The sequence below is a fragment of the Oryza glaberrima genome, chromosome 8 (genome assembly GCF_000147395.1).
Source record: "Oryza glaberrima chromosome 8, OglaRS2, whole genome shotgun sequence".
Classification (NCBI taxonomy): domain Eukaryota; kingdom Viridiplantae; phylum Streptophyta; class Magnoliopsida; order Poales; family Poaceae; genus Oryza; species Oryza glaberrima.
In genome coordinates, this window is record NC_068333.1 from 12,014,544 (window position 1) to 12,038,655 (window position 24,112).

A 24,112-nucleotide genomic window follows, 5' to 3' on the forward strand; every position below is an offset into this window, starting at 1 on the left:
CATGCATTACAATTGATCATATTGTACCCACCTTACAAATGTCCCGCATTTCTATTAAATGTTGCATTGTTTTACAATATCATGTGGGATGGGTCCTACTACTCAGCCATATATTGTTTACCTGATGCCATTGATAACTTGGGTATTAAAATGATTAGATGTTGGTTTAGGGAATGCTTAGCCATGCTTAGTTCAACTAGTACACAAAGGGGGAATCACATTAATGCATAGACTTTGATTATTGGTATAGCTTTGGAATAGTACCACCGCAATGGTGTTAGCTAATTAAAATACACTACATGGTGGGCTGTGGGTGCATGGTTTTGCTAATCGTGCCCATGACGATTAAGGACCGGTTCGCGAGATGCCCCGGAAGAACTTATCGTACTTACCATAAGCCAGCGTGGGCAACGGCTGGGCTTGTAGTGTAGCTTTCCTCTAGCCGACGTACCCAGGTTAGGGTGGGCGTGATGGAGTTGGGTCGGCCGGGGTGTTCGGTTGATCGGCTTCCGGATTCACTGTGGCACGAGAGGGGGGCTGTCCGTTGCCTGCTGGGGACGGGGGCGAACCTTGAGGTGTGGTGCGATCGGTTAGAGGGGGTTATACGAAGGGTCCTATCACGACCTCTTTCCGGTATGTCGTGGTGGCATGTCGGCGCACAGATACATGTCGTGGGGCTGTGTCTTGTGGGTATAGTTGTATACCTCTGATCAGAGTAAAACTATTCGAATAGCTGTGCCCGCAGTTATAGGCGGTCGACCAGATTCACCGTGATTAGTCTCACCCCTAGTTAGCTATTGAACTGGTGTAGTTCAGGTGGTTGGTTGGGCCTGTTGCAACGTGGTGTAGCGTTAGACAATGATTGGTTAATATTGATTAATTACTACAACTGTTTTACTGCTTTCAACTACTGCTTTTAAATGCTAGCTTTATGCAAAAGGACCTTTAGCCTCCCTTGGATATATCCTGCATCATACCTCCTCTTCCGGTATGACTTGCTGAGTATAGTGGGTAGTACTCAGTCTTGCTCTCTTTTCCCCCATAACAGAGCTGAAGATCTTCCTAGTTGGAGCTGTCTCGTTGAGGTTGGTTTCGTCGCTGCCGTCAAGGATTGCTTGTGGAATGGAGTCGCCTGCTGTAGGAGTCAAGTCTTCAAGCTTAGCTCGCTTTTATCTTTTCCGCTGCATCTGTAATCTTTTATATTTTTGTAAGACGTGGAGCTGTATGTCAACAATTGTCGTTTGTGTACCCTGGCTGGTCCTGGACAGGGGTTTAATGCACATTCAGCTTAGAAATTCTGGTTCATGAATTTCTGGCGTGACACGCGGCTCCCTTCCTCCCGCTGCCGCCAACCTCCCGCCGCCGCCACCGCCGCACGAGTGGTCACCGCCCTCCCCCCGCCCCCTCAGGCCAGATCTGGGAGGGAGCGAGGGAGGGGAGCGCCACGGGCCACCGCCCCCCTCGGGCCAGATCTGGAAGTTAGGGAGGGGCCAGGAGCCGCCACCGCCTCCACCGGTAGCCACTGCCCTCCGCCGCCAACCTCCCGCCGCTGCCGCCGCACGCGTGGCCACCACCCTCCCCCCGCCCACCTCAGGCCAGATCTGGGAGGGAGCAAGGGAGGGGAGTGCCGCCGGCCCCCGCCCTCCGCCGCCGCCTCCACCGGTAGCTGCCGCCCTCCGCCGCCGTCAGCGCCGGGGAGAGGAGGAGAGGTGAGGGGAGAGGAAAGAGCTGAGAGCTGAGGAGGAGAGGTGAGGTGAGGTGCGGGAGAGAGCTGAGAGGTGAGGGAAAGAGGACTTAGAAAAAATCTAGCGTATGTAGCCTCTATTTATATTCCCTATGTATTTTCGCAGGCGGGCCATAAGAGGTCCGCCTGGTATTTTTGCAGCCGACCGTTTAAGTGGTCCGCCTGCAAAAATAGATTTTCACAGGTGGGCAGCGGGTTTCACCCTAATTTACATTTTTGTAGGCGGCTATTTGGCTCCGAAGATCATGTCCGCCTACGAAAATAAATACCCAACGTCGGCAAAAATGTTTTTCTAGTAGTGGCAGCTGCCTAACTGGTTGTGTTACAGCCGCTGTAAGATGCTGCCGAACATAGCCACGGGTACCTAGGTGGATTTAAATAAATGTTTTTTAAGAAAAAAATTGCAGATGTTTATTCATGCCGTTTGTTGTTTACAACATTTTCAATATGATTGAGTCATGTTCGCAGTTCTACCCCTCCAGGGTAAAATTGTTAGGAAACGATAGGCGAACAAACGATAAAAAACAATAGATCAATTACAAAAGACACGAGATTTAACGTGGAAAACCCTCTCAAAATAGGAGAGAAAAAACCACGGGCGCCAGCCAGCAAAATATCTTCACTATATCTGAGGTGAGGTTACATCACCGCACGGCGGCTTACAAGAGGTATATATATATAGTGGAACCCTAAAAGGGATGATGATTCGTACCGCGGGGGCTCCGCCCCCGCACCCCCGGGCGTCCCCAGGCGCACAGCCCAATGGGCCATCTTCAGCCTTCGCTCCGCTACGGCAGAAACTGGCCTTTATTAAGTGCAAATGAATTTGGATCACAACTCAACAAAAAATAACAAAAAGAAAATCTGACAGCGCTCGGCTTCAGTTTTCCATTACAAAATCGCATCTAATTTACGATGGTAGGAGCTTTTCAGGTTAATTGCAATTGTATAATATTATTGTAGAACACAAATTGTATACGTAAAGTTGAGAACGATCAATCACTCATATTGTCATCTTAGAAAAGGAAGAATCCTACTTACCCCATACCAAGTGTCATTATTAAACGTCTAATCCAATTCAGATCTGCAACATTCCACAAGATTTTCCCATAAAGCTATGCCATCAGATACTACCTGCCCCTGTACTTTCGGCAATACGTTTACCTTATCCACTGGGCATGCCGACGCCATTAGTGTCACTGTCATGCCAGCCTCACACTCATTCCAGCTCAAGCTAAGCAAAGCTAAACAACACATTCTTTCTAGCATTATCCAAATCCGGCACTGCGAGCACTTGCCACCTCTGATCACATCAAGAGATTAAAGCTAATCCCAACTCAGATGTGATGCATCAAATTTTATATTTTTGGGTCACACTCGAACACACTACTCCCAAACACTTGAAACCGACATAATATTGGGTGGTGACAAGAGATTGCTACAGGCCCAGCCATTCATTGTCCTTGCTGTCTGGTCTCCCACTGCTGAAGTTAGCTGGCTGTTTCATGGATAAGATTGGGGGGAAAGGAACATAGCCAAAAAAGGGAACTGGAAAGGGAGAAAATTGCATTTTGTGTGTACTATGTGAGATGCTGTGATCTGTGGTTGTCCAAATATTTGTTTGGCTTATCCTTTGTAACGGTTTTTGTGGGTATGATGAACTTGAGGCATGAAAGGGCGATATCTAGAGGTTGTTTGATTCTTTGTAATTGTTTGTGTCGCCAATTTGGGAATGGTAAATATTTGCCCATTGCCAAAAAAAAAAAGCAAATGTGCTTGTTTGGATTGCTTTATAAGTATTTCATACCAAATAATTTGTCAATGACAAAAGTTTGGTTACAAATTAAATGAGTGACAACTTTGCCATGTTTCCCTAATTTTTACTTCCCCTTTCTCGTTGAATCGTCTGATATATTATAGGTCGTTTGACTTTTTTTTCTTAGTCAAAGTTCTTTAGGTTTGACCAAGTTTATTGAAAAAATTAGCAACATCTACAACACCAAATTAGTTTCATTAAATTTAATATATAATATATTGTGATAATATATTTATTTTTCATGTTCTTGTACTAGATCGCACCTATCTACGATGTTTCTATAATGTAGACACAATTTACTCTTTTTACTTCTTTGATTACAACAAATGAAAGAATTACTGATATGTAGGGTTGAAAGTGATTCGGATAGTTTCCGTCTGACCGGAACTTTTTTTCGGATTCGGATAGTTTCTATTGGATATATCTGGAAATTTTCAAATTCGGAAATGAAAACGAATATGATATAGGTGATATCCCTCGGAATCATATAATGGTCAAATACTATCCGATATTTCCATCGGATTCTTATGCAAAAACATGTTTTTCTTTTCTTTACTTAGGTGGAACAAAACAAACCATATGAAAAAGAACCAAGGAATAACAATCAACATACAAACAAATGGAAAAATTCAATTCTGAAAAATAACCACTCGAATTTTCAAAAACTTTAAATTCAATTCTGAAAATTTTAAAAAGAGTAAATTGCACCGACTGTACAACAACTTGACAGGTGGGTGTGATACAATGCAAGAACTTGAGAATTGAACGTCTGAGTGCAACAACTTGTACTAGAACGCACCCACTTGTCAAGTTGTTGCACTCAGACATTCAATTCTCAAGTTCTTGCATTATATCGCACAAACCTATCAAGTTGTTGTACAGTCGGTGCAATTGAATTTTGGTATATCAACTTGGCTAAGCATATGGTAGGCGAGTTTTTTTTTCACGATGTTAATATGCCATTACATAGTAATCATACGGATATTACCTTATAATATTGAATTTAATCTTTAAGAATTATATTGCATATTGTAGTACAATTTACATCCAATTACCTTATCAAATATCAACCAAAATATAATAATTTCTACATCCAGTTTAATTGACTTTTTGTTATTAGTTATTAGGATAAAAATATAAATATACTTATATAAAAACTTCATAAGTGATCGTATAAATTCAAAATAAATATTTAAAAATTGAATTTATAAAAAAAGTACTCCAAATAATTAAGTTGTCGCATAACTTTTTAATTTATTGTATCAAAATCGTAGCAACCTTGCAAATTGTTGCATTTATACGATCACTTATGAAGTTTTTATACTAAATTGTACATACCTGCCAAGTTGTTGCACTAGAACGCTCATTTCTCAAATTATTGTACCAATTTGCACCCACCTGCCAAGTTGATAAACCGTAGATACAATTTACTCTTTAAAAAACTTTTAATTCAAAAATTGAAAAGTTTTAGTTTGAATTCAAAACTCTCAACCCATCTTTAAAAAATTCAACTCAAATTCTAGAATGTTTAATTCAATTTCGAAATTCTCAACTCCAATTGAAATGTTCAACCCAAAATTTAAAATATTCAACCAATTTTCAAAAATTTCAATGTGCCTGCGAAAATTTCAGTGATACAATTAATTTATTTGTTTCAGGATAACATAAATTTGTATAGAAAATAAACACAACATTTTCTATCTCCCCCTTACCCTTGCAAATAGAGATAAAATTTGAAAATGTTGATGTTTTGTTTTTTAAAACTAATGGCTACATCTCTTCCTCGATTTAAGAAGCTTACTTTGAGGGGTCTTGATATTTCGATAATTATTCGTCACCGTATTCGTTTCGATTCGTATTCGCTCCATATCTGTATTCGACAATATTTGATTCCGTTTTCGTATCCGGGTTTCTGATTCCGATTTCGATTCCGAGAAAAAAATATGAAAACAAATATGATAGAGCTAGTTTCCGACCGTATTCGATCCGTTTTCATTCCTACTGTTATGTTTGTTTAAAATATACTTCAACAATATTAAATAAATAATTTTAGCTTCTGCAAAATTACTAAATAAAAAGTACTCCCTCCATCATGTACTCATTTTTGGCTCATTCCATTTGTCCCAAAATAAGGTTATTTTTAGAGTAATCATTGTATTAGAATTTGTGAAAAATAGATAACTCTTATATTGGGAGTCGATAAATTGAAAAATAATTGTATTGAGATTTGATAAAGTAATGGTATTATAGTGTTTTGGTTTTGTATTGGTATGTATTGGATGGATGAAAAAAATAAACTTAGGGCCTGTTCAGGTTTCTGCCAAAATAAACCTTTCTAAAATTTGGCAATGTCAAAATTTTAATAAGTTGATAACATTGCCAAATTTTGGTAGAATCGGTTAACTATGTTATTGCTAAAATTCTTTAGACATTACCAATGTTTGGTAACGAACTAAATACATCTACATGTTTATTAATTTTTTTAAAAGTAATATGGTTCGAAATGGTATTAATCTGAACAAGCTTTTAATTTGGGAGGGAGGATGAGGGAGTAGTCAAAATGTAAACAGCAAGTCAGCAACAGCGAACAATCTTATCTATCGTGAAACAGAGGTGTACCAGCACATGCATCATCCACCCAGACCCAGAGTGTCCCAGTTAACTTTAGAAACCAGAATTAATTACGCCAGCTAATTCGTGGCTCAACAGCAAATAAATGACCAATTAGTCTGGAAGGGTAGCAAGTGGCAACGGTGGCGAGGTTTAGAAAAGACTGAAAATGCACGTACGTACGCCAGTATTACATGATCTGCAACTGCCACTTAAACTACGAATTTGTACCATGCCAGATTTACTGACAGCCAATCACTTTTTTTTTCTCTATGGAGTAGTGCTAATATAATTAACGTTAATTAATGTTGGGTGGAGAGTAATTAAGCATGTCTGCTTTTGTGTACTGTACTAGCTGATTCCAGAGCATTGGCGTCCCTTTTTCCGTCACAGGGCATTGGCGGCACATGTGGTTTAGGTAACCTCACACCGCCACACGTACTAATGACATGGTCCTAGCACATGGTAGAATGATAGGCTAGTCTACTGGTCATTCCAAAACTACACTTTTTGGCTTTGTTTAGAAAAACAAAATATTTTCTCTGACCAAATATATGTGACAAGAGCATTAAAAAATTAAATTTAAACTCGTGTCATATCCAAATAAAATTTAAGAATATTTTTTCACGATTTTGCATTTACATACGAAGGGCATCATCTTTTCGCTTATGTTTATCCGTATCAGCCAAAATTTAAATTTCAACATTAAATTTGGAACTGATTTTGTGGTTTTTTCATCGAAGTTTATTTTTCAGCCTTTACTTTTAGTTAGCTAAGACACATATATAAAATTTTTATTTACTTTTCATTTGCAAATATGTTGTGCTAGAATTTTGAAAAAACTAGCGGAAATATCTGCGGGTTGGGATCGCGCCACCCAACATATGACCAAAACTTCTTGTTTTTTTTTTTTTACTCACAATACCATGCGACCAAAACACCATATTAACACCGAATAAAAAAACACCATATTAACACGAGAAGGTTAGTTTAGGCAATGTGAACGATGCAGTCACGCAGATAAGCTATTTGTGGTAAGCATTCACTGCTGGTTGGTGAACTATGTTAAATACTCAATCTATTTCAGGTTATAAGATGTTTAAACTTTGATCAAATCAAACTGTTTTAAGTTTGGCCAAGTTTATATATATATAAAATATTTTCAACCTAAGCTAAATTTATTATAAAAATATATTTAATTATTAATTTAATAAAACTAATTTGGTATTGTAAATATTACTATATTTGACTATACACTTAGTCTACATGTTATAACTTGAAACGGAGGGAGTAGTTCATTTGACGAGTTAATAAATTCATTTTTATCCAACATATATTAAATCAAAAGAGAAATACGAGAACTAATAGTGTGTAACAAATGATAAACACCATGTGTTACATTTTGTTTTGTCCCTTTTCACACAAAACAGCACAGAATTGTCCTAGGTACATATAGCTGTATAGGGCGTGCTGTACCTAAAATTGTAAATTGGCAACTGGCACGTTTAATTTTTTTTTTGAACTTTGGCATGTTTAATTTTAGTACAACACGTCCAGTAGGATTCTCACGTGATGTACACTCCATGAGGAATAAAAAAGGTGAAAGGTCAATTATACCAATCAAATTTAAAAAAATATGAAACCAAATAAAAAAAGAAATGGATAACCTCCAGCACAGATATTCTCATCTCACCGACCAAATTCCCCAAACCCCAAATCAAATACAAACCGAAACCTCTTTCCTAATTAAACGAAAAACACAGGGACCAAACTGTAAATGCCCACCACTCCCTCCCCTAAACTTCAGCCATGACATGAGTGCTCCTCGCATTTTCATCAGTGGAGAGGAAGGAAGAGAGGAAACCCCATTGAGGAGGAGGAGATGGTGAGGCGGCGGCGGCGGTCCGTGCTGCTGCTCCTCCTCGCCCTCACGGTGCTCTCGCCGCTCGTGCTCTACACGCGCCGTCTCTCGGCGGCGCTTAACCCCAACCGTGAGCGCATCTTCTTTTTCTCTTGTTCCTTTTCTTTTCTTTCTTTTTCGGTGTAATTTTGGTGTAGAGATTGCCTTCTGTCGGGCGGTTTCTTGGGCATTGGGGTTTATGGTGTTACCGTGTGATTTCTTGCAGAGAGGAGGGATTTGCCTGGCGAAATCGTGAATCAGGTGCGTGTTTCTCGGGGTTCTTGCGAGGGATTCGGGAGATTTGTTTGGATTTTGATGAGAACATTTTTTTATGGATTTTTTTTTTGTTTTGCTAGGGCCGTGGTGTTAAGGCTAGCAAGCTAAATGCACTTCCTCTGGTAAATTTTGTTATTGCTCTTCGTTTCTTCATTTTTTGTTTATTTTTTCTTGGCGAGGGCGACGAATAAAACTGGAGGTTTTTTTCTTTTGGGGTTCAGGAAACTGTGGGTTCTTTGAAAGAACCCGTTGGCATCGTCTTCTCGGAGGAGTCACGCGAATCTGCAAGCAAATCGACCGAACCCGATAGCCAAGGTCTGGGATTTTATTTTCTTGGTCCTGTTTGCATCTTGTGTTCCTAGGTCCATGGTATCGCTCTGTGAAATTAAACTATGATATTTTGAGTTTGTGCTCTGAGTTCGTTTGCACGCCAATTGTTCCTAGAATTTCTATTGAGGAAGGCAGGGAAGCACAAGAACCGGGTGCTCTCTGAGGCCACGGCTGCTGATAGTGCCAGATCGGAAGACGATGACTTGATCGAGCAAGTGACAAGCAAGGAGGGAGAAGATGATGGCTTGGCGACGGTGTCAGTTGATCAGCAGCAGATAACCACGGCATCCCAACAGCGATCTGCTTCTGAGGTTGATAGTTTATTATTGTCAAGTTTTTATGTGCATCTTACCAAATTTAGTTATGTTGTCACCTGTGGATTAGTCATTTGGACCTTTGGGACCTCCGCATGTGCTTTAGCTTCTATTTGGGATTGCATTATTAGTGTTGGGGCCAAACTCTGAATTTGTGGTAGGTAGGGAAAGTCTTTTTTGTGCCTATTATACCTAACTTATCAATATCTGGTAATGTTCCTTTCTTGTGAAAAGACAGTGGCTACTCATATCTTGACGTATCTTTCTTTTCTTGTCGTAGTAGGTCAAAGTACCTAAGATGCAATGATGCATTATTTTCAACATTAAAGAATGTGTTGGTAAACTGTTCTGCTCATGTCGTTAGAGGAAACCATATTTTTTAGTTGAACATGAATTAATTTATGCAATGTAGCTCCGTACAAAGTAACTCAGTTGTTTTGTTTTCAAATGTGTGGGTAAAATGCTGTAAGGGTGTCCTTCAGAAAAGATGATGATCATAGTTTATCTGACAATGTTAATGCACAGTTTACTGTAACAAGATTTATGCTGTTAAACAACTAGACTAATGATTAATCATGGAGTATGTCAAGATTCAAAGCATTTATGTTTATCAATTTTGAGAATGTGTGTATTTGGTTCAGTTACGGTCTTCTGCTTCAGGCTAAAGTTAAGTTTCTTTGTTATGGAATGTTCTTTGTGCACGCTTTTGTTAATATGCTTGCCTCTTTCAGCCATTCCTTAACTTTCCTGTAAGTTAACTTGACTCCCAATATTCTTGCCTTTCATGTTTGTCCACCCAAACCGTTTCTTAAGTTGAGATTCTTGTACCAACTTTGCAAGGCATCCCTAAAGTGTAGAATCTTGGCACCTGATGTGAAGTCCATTTCACATTATATTCCCTCAACTTTTACAAATACAAGGCACATAGCAACCTAGACAAAGTTTCGTTTTGGGAAATGAAACTACCAGACATTTAAAAGGCTACTCACATGAGCACATGCACACACATTTTCATAATTCCTTTTGTTGAGTTGACTAGAAATTTCTAGATTTGGTAGATCTGTTCACATGTTTGTGCATCCATATGCTGGGGTCACCTAAACTGTAGCACTCATGCAGAATTTGTGCCATTTTATTATCAAGTAATGGTATCATAATTCTGTTCTTGAATTTCCTTTTTAACAAAATTCATTTGCCATATGTTGAGATAATGATTTCTTGCTAAATGGTTTCTTTTTTATTGCATGGTCTTCTATTTACAGGCAAGTTCATTGGAGAATGTGCCTGAACAGACATCCATGGAAAACTCTCTGGAAGGAAACAAAGATGGTGCTTTGCTTGATACTAGAATCCGCAATATCAGGGATCTGTTAATCAAGGCAAAGGTCTACCTTGGTCTTGGAGCCATTCGAGCAAATCCCCAGTACCTCAAAGACTTGAGGCAGCGGATTCGGGAAGTTCAAAAGGTTCTTGGTGATGCATCCAAGGACTCCGATCTACCCAAGAAGTAAGGGTTTCCTATCCTGTCCGATTGATGTATTTAACATTGTAGCTAGTTATTATGTTCAGGATAGCAGCCTCATCAATTGTTCTGTAACCTTTTCATCTGTCTTGATTTGATCAGTGCCAATGAGAAGGTGAAAACACTTGAGCAGACACTGATCAAGGGAAAACTGATGCAGGATGATTGTTCTGTTGTTGTCAAAAAGCTTCGAGCTATGCTTCACTCAGCTGAGGAGCAACTGCATGCACACAAGAAGCAAACTGTTTTCCTAACACAACTTGCAGCCAAAACCCTTCCCAAGGGTCTTCACTGCCTCCCCTTGAGGCTAGCTAATGAATATTTTTTATTGGATCCTAGCCATCAGCAATTCCCAAACAAGGAAAAACTTGATGACCCCAAACTATATCACTATGCATTGTTCTCTGACAATATATTGGCAGCAGCTGTAGTTGTTAATTCAACAGTGTTAAATGCCAAGGTATGTAATATTCTGTCCTAGTTTGAATTACGCTGGAAGATGATAGCAAGCATCATACTGAGTAGATTTTATTTTATTTGCAGCATCCTTCTCATCATGTCTTCCACATAGTAACTGACAGACTAAACTATGCTGCAATGAGAATGTGGTTCCTCTCTAACCCTCCTGGGAAAGCAACGATTGAAGTACGGAATATTGAAGAGTTCACATGGCTAAATGCCAGCTACAGCCCAGTGCTGAAACAGCTCGAATCACAATCAATGATAGATTACTACTTCAGGACACATCGTGCAAACTCAGATTCAAACTTGAAGTACAGAAACCCAAAATATCTTTCTATTCTCAATCATTTGCGATTTTATCTACCTGAGATTTACCCAAATCTCCACAAGATTGTCTTTCTTGATGATGATGTAGTGATAAAGAAGGACCTAACCAGCCTCTGGTCAATTGATATGAAGGGGAAAGTAATTGGTGTTGTAGAGACTTGTGGAGAGAGCTTCCATCGTTTTGATCGTTACCTTAATTTCTCAAATCTTGTCATTGTGAAGAATTTTGACCCCCATGCATGTGGATGGGCTTTTGGAATGAATGTCTTTGATCTGGCTGAATGGAGGCGGCAGAACATAACTGAAATCTATCACTCCTGGCAAAAGCTTGTAAGATTCACATATTCTTTACTTCCTTGCATAAATAAAAGTACTTGCTAGAAATATTTCTATCTATTGAAGCCAAGATACTTCTTAACATTCAAGAAATCGTGTTGTTTGTAGTGAGTAGTTAGTATTGAACCAATACTAGCTTGAGGGCTGTATGCCTTTATCCCTGTACGTAAAGAATGTGACAGCGTACTAAATTTTTTTTGAACTGCTACATGGCTGGTTTTTATGTACAATGAACATACCTATTTTTCCGCTTAAACCATGTATCAAGGCTTAGGCCCACTTTGATTCAAAGAAAATTCATAGGAGTTTTAGAGGATTTCGTTCCTATAGGAATTTTTCCTATATAGCCCTTTGAATCAAAGGAATGAATCCTATGGAATCCTATGAAATTCCTATGTAATGCCTAATACCATGCTAGTTTTGGAGGAATTCTAACATGAGGTTCTACCTCATGGAAACTTTCCTTTGAGTCTTTATCTCTCCTCTAATTCCTGCGTTTTTCCTGTGGTCCAATCAAATGACCATTCCTGTATTTTGCAATCCTCAGTTTTACACTTACATTCGTATGAAAATCCTGTGTTTTTCCTATTCCTACATTTTCTCAATCTTGTGTTTTTCCTATTCCTACGTTTTCTCAATCCTGTGTAATCACTTGTAATCTATGAAATTACCTTTTTAGAAAGGTTCGTAATTAGTGTAGAAATTATTTATGGAAATGATAACTAAAATATAGAGTGTGTATCATAAGTGTCAGGTGGCTTTGAGTGCTTTTAGTACTAACGTTGAGTTGTGTACTTTCATGTTCATTTTGGTTCACATATGTACTGAAATATATCAATCTTTGCTTGCAGAATCAGGACAGATTACTATGGAAACTTGGCACTCTGCCTCCAGGTTTGATTACATTCTGGAATAAGACGCTTCCCCTCAATCGTTCATGGCATGTCCTTGGTCTTGGTTACAACCCGCATGTGAGCAGCAGAGATATTGAACGTGCCGCGGTCATACATTACAATGGCAATATGAAGCCTTGGCTGGAGATTGGTCTGCCCAAATTCCGAAACTACTGGTCGGCATACCTCGATTATGACCAGCCCTTCCTGCGGGAGTGTAACATCAATCCTTGAAGAAAGATGGCACCTTCAATGATCCACACTGACATAACCAATAGTTTTCCCCATTCGTGGGTCTTGTGCTCTTTAGTTTAGTTTTTCTAGTATTTGATTGATTTTTTTTTAATTGTAGATGTCAGTTGTTAACTAGATTTCCTTGCCACCTGTCCTTTGTATCCCTACTTCTGCATAACTGCAGATATGGTTGTAGATGTTTTGATATTACATTCTCTCCTGGGGCAGGAAAATGTTAAATAGTGTGATTCTCCTGTGTATGGCTTTTTAATCCCTACTTCTGCATAACTGCAGATAAGTTGTAGATGTTTTGAGACTGCATTCTCTCCTGGGGCGGAAAAATGTTATATGGTGTGATTCTCCTGTGTATGGCCTTTTTATCTACCTGAAAGTTTGTTGCATTGTCACTTGAAACTTATGGAAGTGTATTCCAGTCCCCCAAAAAAAAAAAATGAAAACTGGATATTACACCAAACACGACAGGTTACCCAACTGTTTCCACCATATGGTTTGCCGGACGTGAGCACATCGTGAGTAAAGTCTAGCTCAGCTATTTAACGGTGCATTTGGATGTAGTACACTACTTGCTTGGGCTCTGGACACATCTTTGATCAGATTTAGCAAGTTCTCCCTATGATGTCAAATGACCGTATCTAATCCTTGCAGATTATTGGGATATTGATTTAACTTCACTGCCGATCCAAAGGGATTGTGTACATCTTTTCTTTATCCAAAATTATGCAGCCGAAGTAACCGATGGTGAGATGAATAGTTCACGATTAAATGAAGGGAGATGAAGCCACTGTTTTCTAAACCGAGCCGGATTTTCCTGGACCATTTTTATATAATCTTCTTCGTGTTCTTATTAGTGCATATTTGAGACAGTTTAGTATTTTTGGGGAATTTCCAATAGAATTGTGCATCTGTTTATTAAGACTTTCAGAAAGAAATAAAGAACTACAGGGTTTTCAATTTCAAAATTGGATATCATGCCGGGGGTGACCGAAATTTCGAAAATTTCTGGCTGAAATTTTTTGAAATTTGATTGAATTTGAATAAAATGTGACCAAATTCACAATAATTTGCAAAAAACCAAAAATTTCGAGCGATATTTGAGCATGCCGGTGGGGGGGGGGGGGGGGGGCGAAATTACCGAGATTTCAGAACTTTCAAATCCTGCGTCACACCACACCACCACCACAATATAAGGAAACACGGCCACACCGAGAACCTTCAAAACAACGTCTCTAAAAAGATTACAACATTAAAAACGCCACCATCGCTCATCCCGAAACGATATTGTTTTCTCCTAGAGGATAACATTAAAGAGGGGGAGGAAGGCACCTCGACAACCTTCTCAAGAGAGTTGCGGCGGCAAAAGACGTCACTGCTGTCGGATAAGAATTGGGCTAAGGTTTTGTCCCGAGCCACCGGCGCGGGGACGACGCGACACGCGAAGGGGTATCCGACAGCAGCAACTCTGATGAGATGGAATGATGGATCGAACCAGACGGCTTTTGAGACAGTTTAGTCTTTGTTCCAATTAATTAAGCATGTCTCTAATAACGTGACAACATTGGGGTATTCACAAGTTGAGTGATTCAGAAACTAATGCCAGTAATCGGCAGCTCACTTATACCACGTACAGAATCCACTATAATTAAGCGTCAAGGGAGAGGGGAAAAAAAATCAAAGCAACAAAATCGTCTAAGAAACGTACATGAAGGAGAAAAGAAAAGAAAATCGTCTAAGTAGCATAAAGGGAAAAGAAAAGAATCACAAATTAATTAAGCTCAGTGCACGACACATTAATCGGAGCTAGCTAAGCTAGTGTCTTTGTTGCTTGCTAGGTGCATGCTTGCCAAGACAGCATGCAAAAAATTAACGATCTCGTCACAGATCGTCGTCATGGGGCTACGGGCACGGCTTGGGGTTCTGGAAGCCGGCGTACTTGGCCCTGACGTTCTCGCACTTGGACGACGAGACGCCGTTCCCCTTGTACCGCAGGTCGACGTCCTGCAGCACGACGCCCTGGCACGGCACCCCGCACTTGAGCAGCACCGCCACCTGCGTCGTCGCCGTCCCCTTGATGTTCTTGAACTGCACGTCCTTGATCGTCACCCCGGACACGAACTGCACAGTTCGACGACGGTCAGGCCGATCGATCGACGGCAATGGCGAATGAATTAGGAAGATGAAGATGCACCTTGTGCTCGCAGTTGTAGTAGGGGCAGTACTTCTGGTCGATGATGATGGGGTTCTGGACGTCGTTCATGACGAGGTTCTCGAACAGCATGTGGGCGGCGTTGCTCTTGGTGGGGGAGTTCTCCCACGTCTTGATGCGGACGCCGTTCATGGTGCCGTGGAAGGTCATGTCGCGGACGTGGATCCGCGTGACGTCCCCCTCGCCGACGTACCGGCCGAGGCTGCCCACGCTCATGCCGTGCCCCGGCCCGCAGTGGACGCGCGCCACGTCGATGTTGTCGTTCCCCTGCCCGATGGAGATGCAGTCGTCGCCCGTCGCGATGGTGGTGTCCGCGATGGACACCCCGTTGCTCCGCTCGATGTGGATGCCGTCCGTGTTCGGGCTGCTCTCCGGCGCGCTGATCTTCACCCCGCTGATCTTCGCCCCGCTGCACTGCAGCAGCGCCATGTGGAAGAACTTGCTGTTCACCGACGCCACGTTCTGCACCACCATGTTGTTGTTGTTCACGAACAGCACGCTCTGCATACTCGCCATTATAATGTAAGCTTAATTAGCTGCACACTCTGCTAATGGCGATGATGATGGATTGACGAAAGGAAGAAGCAAGATGCTCACGGTGGGGAGGACTTTGCAGTCCTTGCGGATGGGGCACTTGTTGAAGGGCCAGGAGGCGGCGCCCTGGCCGTCGAAGGCGGCGCCGTTCTGGCCGGAGACGATGAGGTGGTTCACCCACCCGAACTCGACCCAGTCGTTGCCAAACCTCTTCAGGTCGGTCGCCGCCTTGAGCGTCCCCTGCAAAACGCACCCACCCACCACACACCACCACGGATCGTTCGATCGATGGATCAATCGGTCAGCCCAGCCCCACGTACTTGCTCGATCGAGATGGATGGATGCAAAATGCAACTGCATCCATGTCACGTAGTGGCCGGCCATGGCCACGGGACCAAACTGCCTGCTGGTTGGTTGGTATACAGTATACTTGCCTGCATGAGGAAGGTCATGGTGGTGGCCTTGCTGCAGGGGCCATGGAACTGCACCGGCCCGATGTAGTAGGTCCCCGGCGGGAGCACCAGCGTCACCGCCCCGGTCGCCGCGCACGCCGCCTTCCACGCCGTCATCAGCGCCTGCGTGTCGCGGACGAACACCTCGCAGTTAGCCAAGAAGCTAGGGGATAATTCAACCAAGGAGCTAGCTTGATCGATCGATTGTTCCTCAGCTACCTTGCTGTCGTCGGTTTGGCCGTTCCCCTTGGCGCCGTAGTTCCTGACGTTGAACGTCGGGTCCCCGTGGTACCCCACCACCGACGAGTTACCGGCGGCGGACGCGACGGCGGCGCAGTGCCCGGCAACAACGACGACGATGACGAGCAGCCGCAGCCGCGCCTCCATCTCCACAGCTAGATAGCGCACAGGCACAGGCACAGGCACAGCACTGCGGCGCGGGGACCGAGCACACGCAGAGCTAGAGAGCTAGCTATACAGCTTTACACCGCCGGCCGCCGTCTCCTTCGTCTTCTTCCTCGGTCACTTGATCTCAGCCACAGTGAGAGGCATACACTAGTTGATTTCACTCGGCGGCGGCGGCAGGGAGATGATCCTGATGATGAGATCTTGATGGGGGCATCGGGGATGGAGGCACAGATCGATCGATAGAGAGAGTTGAGGGGGGTGTGGAGTGATCAACGAGAGTAGTTTTTTGGAGGGAAATCTGGTCTTATAGCGGTCGGAAGGGGGCTAAGTTTAGAGCAGTATGGAGCTCTTCGCGCGGCGGTTGTGCCGTGCGGGCGGCGGAGGCCGAGCACATTCCACTCGTTCTCACTAGTGTGTAGCGATCTGCATGAGTAAGGGAGGGGAGTAGTAGTAGCCCGAGGTGCCAAGTGTAACCTCCCACTACTTGATCGATCGCCTGCGCGCGCGCTGTGGATTTTTATTTCATTCTGGTCAAAACACGATCTCAACCGACCACTAACTTTAGACCACGGCCCAATTACCCTTGCATGGTCTTTTCTCTTTTTTTTTTTAAAAAAAGATTTTTTTTGTGTGTGTAAGAGAAAGAGGGAGAGAGAGGGGGACCAATGTCTGTGCATATTGGATTTATTTCTTGTGTCAGATCAAGTTGACACTTGCATTTGTGTACGCTAGCTAGTGTCAACCGTTGCATAATTGTTAATTTCCAATATGAAAAAGAATAGGGTGAATTGGTGACATTGCAAATATGGCTATTTAGGTAAATGATACTACAGTTCGTCTATTCGTAACTGTGTTATTGAAATCTATTAATTTATTAAAGGAATAGAAAAAGAAGCCTCCACGTTCGCTCTCATGGTTTAGAAAATCCCACATTAATTTAAGGAAAATAAGAAAAAAAAATAAAAGTCAAATCCTAGACGGTACCGCATTAACTGCTGAAAAAAAAGAAAAACAAAAAAAAATCAATCGGACACCCTATACTATAGATTGCTTATCTGGATTCTTTTTCAATTTAGAAATAGTATTTTCTTTTGGAAAATAACAGTCATACATGGTTATCAAAGTGAAACAAATCAGAAACAAAAACAGAGTAATGCATATGTTTCTATTCCAAATTATACTCTCTACATACATGTAAAAAAAAACATAGACTTACCACCACGTTTGCTCTCACGGCCTAGAAATTATCACGTTAATCGAAGAAAAAAGGATGGTTATCAAAGTGAAACCAATCAGAAACAAAAACAGAGTAATGCATATGTATCTATTCCAAATTATACTCTCTACGTACATATCAAAAAAAAAAAACATAGACTTGCACGTTCGCTTCACGGTCTAGAAATTACTACGTTAATCGAAGAAAAAAAGAAAAAAAACAAACGGGCATGTATTCTTTTGGAAACGTGACAACCAGAGACAAACTCATGCATTGTATAGGTTTAGGAAACTAATCACAACTCTTAATCGGATGAAAATTAGAAGAGAAAACAAACGGACAGGATTGTTTTTTGGAAATGTGATATAACAATAAATATTCGTGTATGGTTATGGTGTAGGAAACGGACAACAGTAACAAACCAATCATAATTAGATTCGTACATGGAATTAGCATCCATGTCGGTACTTGTTTATACGCTTTCGAATTGTACACGATTCATCCCGTAGTAATAAATAGATTGATACTCCTAGCAATGAAAGCAAATACACAAAACACCCATAAATCTTCTAGCCGCAATCAGCTTTGCCAACAAATTAGCAAGACGGAAGTTTTGCAGCCGGAATCCACTTCATTAACAAATTGGCACCCAAGAATGCCAGAAATCTTATAGCAAAGGATCGTCCAACAAATAAATTTGTGTGCTGCAAATTAACATATTAGGTTGGTAATAGAAGGAACCTTCATGTTGGTTTAAATTGTCTAGGAAAACAAACATTAATTACAAAATAAAAATATAAATATATCTATTGATTTATCTATTAACTTATTAGAGGAATAGAAAAAAGAGCCTCCACGTTCGCTCTCATGGTCTAGAAATTCTCATATTAATCGGAGAAAAAGAAAAATAGAGTTCATATAGAAATACAATTTAAAAATAGTTGAAATTCGAAATTAAAAAAATAAGGAATATTGGAAGAGGAGACTAGACAATTAAGAAATAATAGAAATTCGGAATTAAAAATAAGGAATATTAGAAATAGAGTATAGAGTCCATATAGAATTTAAAACTAACGAAAGTTCGGAATAAACATAATAAAATTAAAACTAGAGTTTAGAGTTCGTATAAAAATGCAATTTACAAATAACTAAAATTCAAAATTTAAAAAAAACATGGGAAGAACAATCAAAAGTTAATATAAGAATACAATTTAGAAGTAACTGAAATTCGAAATTAAAAATTAAAGAAGAGTAAATTGCATCCACGGTACATCAACTTGGCAGGTAGGTGCAATTTAGTGCAATAACATGAGGAATGAGTGTTCCAGTGCAACAAATTGGCAGGTAGATGTAATTTAATATAAGAACTTTATAAGTGATCGTATAACTACAACAACTTGCAAGGTAGGTATGATTTTGATACAATAAATTAAAAGGTTATGTGACAACTTAATTACTTGGAACATTTTTTTTTATATAAGTCCATTTTTAAGAACTTATTTTGACAATATACTAGTGCGGATTTGTATAAGTATATTTATATTTTTATCCTAATAAATAATAACTGAAAGTCAATTAAACTGGATGTAGAAATTATTATATTTCGATTGATATTTGAGAAGGTGAAGAAAACCAAAAAAAAAAATCTTAAAGGCAATTGGATGTAAATTGTACTATGTGCAGTATAATTCATAATTATTAAATTCAATATAAGGTAATATCCGTATGATTACTATGTAATGGCATGTTGACATAGTAAAAAAAACTCACCTAAGATATGCTTAGCCAAGTTAATACACCAAAAAATACTAAATTGTTAAGTTTTTGTACTAGAACGCACCCAGTTGTCAAGTTGTTGCACTCGGACGTTCAATTCTTAAATTCTTATACTATATCGCACCCACCTGTCAAGTTGTTGTACCGTGGGTGCAATTTACTCATTAAAGAATATTGAAAGATGAGTTTAGAGTTCACATAAAAATACAATTAGAAATAACAAAAAATTCAGAATTAAAAATAAATAATATTAGAAGAAGAGCCTAGAGTCTATATAGAAATACAATTTACAGATAACGAAAATTCAGAATTAAAAAAAGAAATACTGAAAGACGAGTCTGGAGTCCATATAGGAATATAATTTACAAATAACTAAAATTTAATATTAAAAATAATTAATAACTAACACGTAGAGTATATAAAATATAATATGAATATTACACATTAGTAGTTTCGCAAAGTTAGTACAAAATTTAAAATTATGTTGTCATTTTAATATATTTAAATAATACATTGAGAAACATATATGTTATTATATAAGAGAAAATATAATGATGCTAGCCGCGCAATCTGCGTGGGCCACCATGCTAGTTCTATAAAATTAGGACAGTGCCACCACCATGCATCAAGTTTTCCATCTATCTCTTTTTTTTTTCGTTTTCTTCCTTCTTTCTCCCGTTTTCTTCCCTTAAGCGATGTTCTCTGCAAGTGGAAGGTGACAATGATGATATGGCAACATGGGAGGAGTAGCAGCACAGTGGCGTCACCCTCACCTCACGACTTGAACGACCACTTGGGTGTGGTCGGCAAGGTGGAGGCATCATCGGCAGGCGCCGCCACGGTGCACGCCTTCATCTCGAAGCAGTAGGACTAGGTATCATTGACCTCGGCGGCGAGGGGGGCGGAGTTGCTAAAGCCCTTGGCGGCTTGGGCGGGGGACGCGGGGCGAGGAGGTGGTCGAGGGTGGCGCGGAGGCTAGCTGCGACGTCAAGCTCGACCTCCTTCTCCCGTAGTCGTCGCGCTGCTGAAGCCACACGCACCAGCGCCTGGCACTGTCGCTTCTACACCTACTCTAGCCCGGCGCGCATCCACTCGCACTCCATCCGCACTACCGCGTCAATCTTCGCTCTATGTGGTCACAACTCCGACAGTAGTGCATCTCCCACCGCCATAGCCGAGGCCACGAACCACCCACTCATTGACGTCATTGCCGACTCCACCAATCAGCTCATCGGTGCAGCCACCACAACCAACTGCATCATCCCCGGGATCGGCAGCAGCGCTGCGGACGCCACTAACCGCACTGCTGTTGTTGCATGACAGCTTGCTCTGTGCCACATTGCTCACCACAGTGGCACGGTCATGCCGTATTGCTCACCACAGTGGCACGGTCATACCCATCGCCCTATTGTTGTAGCAACCACCCGCCGCAGGGAATATCGCTCAAGGGAAGAAGACGGGAAAAAGAAGGAAGAAAATGAAACAAAAAAGGAGATGGATGGAAAACGTGACGACAGTGGCATGGGCCTATTTTATAAAATTTTAGTGGAACGACTACGAATAGACGAATTGTAATGACATTTATTTGAATACGCACATTTGCAAGGCATGGATCCAATTTACCCTTAATATTATAGTGCTTTAGAATATGAAATAATGAGGATAATTAAAATAATGATGATGGACAAATTTAGAAACTTTAGAAGCTTTAGGAAACCAAAAGAGTAAATTGCACCCATGGTACAACAACTTGGCAAGTGGGTGCGATATAGTGCAACAAGTTGAGAATTAAATGTCCAAGTGCAATAACTTGACAAGTGAGTGCGTTCTAGTACAAGAACTTGACAATTTAGTATTTTTGCGCATCAACTTGGCTAAGCATATGCTAGGTGATTTTTTTCACGATGTCAATATGCCATTACATAGTAATCCTACAGATATTACCTTATAATATTGAATTTAATCTTTAATAATTATACTGCACATATAATTTACATCCAATTACCTTTTAAGAATTTTTTGTTTTCTTCACCTTCTCAAATATCAATCAAATATAATAATTTCTACATTCAGTTTAATTGATTTTCAGTTACTAGTTATTATGATAACAATATAAATATGCACCAAATAATAAAGTTGCCGTATAACTTCTTAATTTATTGTATCAAAATCGTACCTACCTTGCAAGTTGTTGCATTTATGTGATCACTTATAAAGTTCTTTTACTAAATTACACCTACCTGCCAAGTTGTTGCACTAGATTGCTCATTTCTCAAGTTCTTGCACCATATTGCATCCACCTACCAAGTTGATGCACCGGCGGTGCGATTTTCTCAAATGAAAATTTAGGGATAATAAGATTTATACTGCTCGGTGATTGTAAATGAATTGAACTATTAGCATATTAAACTTAACTCTACCAACATTAGAGACTTTAGAGTTAGGAAAGCAAGCGAAATATCTCTAACATAATAAAATAGATCATTTAGCAAAGTATGAGTTGTTCTTCCATGTCTTGTGCTCAACATCCTTAGGGACTACGAGCATCTTGGTGGTGGCAATAAGGTGATGGTCCAAGTGGTGATGAAGACTGCTGGAGTCGGTGGTGGTAGATCCTTGAAGGTGCCAGTGACATCCGGGGTGGATTGACCCAACCTAATGGCCAGATCACTTCCGGGTGTCAAAAAGGTTGCTGTAGTGAGAATGCAAGGTGTCTACAACGAGGAGTGGCATTGACATAATGAGATGGTGGATAGGTTGGCATAGCTGACGAAAGATGGGGCACAACGTTGGATCTAGGGTCTAAATGCCGCTAGATCTGCGATGCTCGTTCCTGAATCTTTTTATATAGCAGGCTAGCAGCAAGCTAAGGGGTTTCTTCTTTTCGACCTCCACTGGTTGGCACTGCAAGCGAAGCCACTAGGGGCCATAAATTGTTTGATCGAATCAAATGGGTCCGACTGACGACAAGGGAAGAGTAGTGAAGGAGCCGATCTAATGTGATTGAAATATGGATGAGGGTTGTAGGAGTTCGGGTTGCATATCAAGATTGACCCCGTAAGGTTTTTTGTGCGGTAGGTCTCGCCAGACAATAGAAGGCCAAAGCTTAGTATTATAGTAATTTCTTTTTCTTTTCTGTTTTGTCGGTTATGAGACTTGTAACTTTTGGCTGTGTTGCGGATATACAGCCATATACAGCAGGATATTTCTATCCACTACGTAAAAAAAATATTGAGTAACATATTGATGGCCTGATTCGGACGTGCTCTCCTCAAATGCTTTAATTTTACGTAATGGATAGTATCAGTGTGCAATGGAGTTATTGGTGCAGATGAAGTCCTAAAGGCTGGTGATTTGTGTCGACTAATCCACAGGTTCATGATCAAAGCCTATGCAGATTCAGACGACCATATAGGTGCTTGTTTTGTGGATATGTGTATGCGAAGCACTGTTGCAATAAGCCTTTTTCGTTTAATCCTCAAAAGGAAGGAATTTGAGTTCATCGAGAGAAAAGGGATTATCCGAACAAGACCTTAAAGATTTGATTATACAGAAAAACTAGTGAACGGAATCCCATGAGATAGGATACTACTTAATAATGAACACCCCAACATCCTTCCGTTTCTTCTTCCCTAGAACTATTTCTCCTCCTTTCTCTCAAACTCATTCTCTCCGTCCTCCACCTTGCTCCCTCCCCCAACTCCTCCACTCCAATCAATCTAACCTCCCTTCGCTAGAGGACCGACCGCCATCATCCCTAACACCGATGGCATGTCCCATTCTCTTCCCCTTCCCTACACCACATTTATTGGGCATGTGGAGTCCAACGAGGTTATATGGTTGATGGAATCGATCAAGTTGGCAAGGAGGAAGGTAACTGCGGTGGCGAGGTTGCCATTTGCCGTGGCTGGGGAGGGAGAAGAGGGAGGAGGTCAGGGAAAGGGGGATGAGGTCAGGGGCACCAACGGACAATGGTAATGCATAGTTGGTCATTCTGAGCGTGAGGTCAACCTCGGAGTTTATGCGGGTCTTGAGGTTGTGGTACTCCTCGCTAGCTCGTTGTGCTCCTCCTCTTCATTATGGGTAGGTAAGTTACTAGACTAGTATCAGATATCAGCTGTGAAACGTCGAGGATATCACAGCTGATACCAAGTATCAGGCATGGTACCTCGGAGAATCACGACTGATACCCACAAGTATCAGCTCTGGTACCCAGATACCAAGATCTGATACCTAGGTACCAGCCGGTACCCACAGGTATCAGGTACCAAGTACCAGGTGCAAGGATGGAACGCACGCCATCGTCGCTAGGCCAGCTAGTGAGCTCCCTGCTGCCATATCCTATCATCTCCTCTCTTCCTCTCCTCAACGTGCCCCTCTTCCCTTCTGTTGATGTGGCTAGCGAGACAAGAAAACAATAAGTGCAGTTGCTATTTGCTTGCATGCGAAAGCTCAGCTATACATAGGAAAAGAAGAGGGAGGATTCAGTGATAGCACTGATTGGTCTGGGTGATGTGGCCTATTCTGATTGGGTGTGGTTGGTTTGATTTTCTGTTAAGCAAGCTCCAAATGATTTTTTCTCCTAAACCGTTTATCTAATTTATGATTTGATTACACTATTATATTTGTTACAATTAAATCTTTAAAACAAGATCTAGGATGATTATATTTTTGATAGAAAATATATATGACAAATGGGTCCCACTAACTTATGGCTTTTCCCATCCGTGCTATATCC

The 24,112-nt window shown here is 41.0% G+C and overlaps 2 protein-coding genes and 1 pseudogene across 2 annotated transcripts; 1 reads left to right on the plus strand and 2 right to left on the minus strand.

Annotated features, from left to right (window-relative positions):
- Positions 1-7,984: 7,984 nt before the first annotated feature.
- On the plus strand, positions 7,985-13,148 carry LOC127782457 (probable galacturonosyltransferase 4). Its single transcript, XM_052309646.1, has 9 exons — positions 7,985-8,161; positions 8,297-8,331; positions 8,427-8,468; positions 8,568-8,661; positions 8,791-8,987; positions 10,253-10,497; positions 10,615-10,972; positions 11,056-11,631; positions 12,489-13,148. Exons 1-9 carry the CDS (start codon positions 8,053-8,055, stop codon positions 12,762-12,764), a joined length of 1,932 nt encoding a protein of 643 aa, XP_052165606.1. The 5' UTR covers positions 7,985-8,052; the 3' UTR covers positions 12,765-13,148.
- Positions 13,149-14,361: 1,213 nt separating this feature from the next.
- LOC127782724 (exopolygalacturonase-like) lies at positions 14,362-16,667 on the minus strand. The gene is made up of 5 exons (XM_052309993.1): positions 16,194-16,667; positions 15,957-16,097; positions 15,586-15,762; positions 14,971-15,489; positions 14,362-14,897 (listed from the first exon to the last, which is right to left on the minus strand). Exons 1-5 carry the CDS (start codon positions 16,359-16,361, stop codon positions 14,679-14,681), a joined length of 1,224 nt encoding a protein of 407 aa, XP_052165953.1. The 5' UTR covers positions 16,362-16,667; the 3' UTR covers positions 14,362-14,678.
- Positions 16,668-19,482: 2,815 nt separating this feature from the next.
- Positions 19,483-20,714, minus strand: LOC127783042 (uncharacterized; annotated as a pseudogene).
- Between the last annotated feature and the right edge of the window lie 3,398 nt (positions 20,715-24,112).

Bases quoted from the DNA above. Each gene is read 5' to 3' on its own strand.
- LOC127782457 (XM_052309646.1), top strand. From the start codon at position 8,053: ATGGTGAGGCGGCGGCGGCGGTCCGTGCTGCTGCTCCTCCTCGCCCTC. The intron at 8,469-8,567 runs GTAAATTTTGTT...TTTGGGGTTCAG, and splicing joins AGCTAAATGCACTTCCTCTG to GAAACTGTGGGTTCTTTGAA. The intron at 10,498-10,614 runs GTAAGGGTTTCC...TGATTTGATCAG, and splicing joins GACTCCGATCTACCCAAGAA to TGCCAATGAGAAGGTGAAAA.
- LOC127782724 (XM_052309993.1), bottom strand. From the start codon at position 16,361: ATGGAGGCGCGGCTGCGGCTGCTCGTCATCGTCGTCGTTGTTGCCGGG. The intron at 16,098-16,193 runs GTAGCTGAGGAA...CGCGACACGCAG, and splicing joins GCCAAACCGACGACAGCAAG to GCGCTGATGACGGCGTGGAA. The intron at 14,898-14,970 runs GTGCATCTTCAT...CGAACTGTGCAG, and splicing joins ACTACAACTGCGAGCACAAG to TTCGTGTCCGGGGTGACGAT.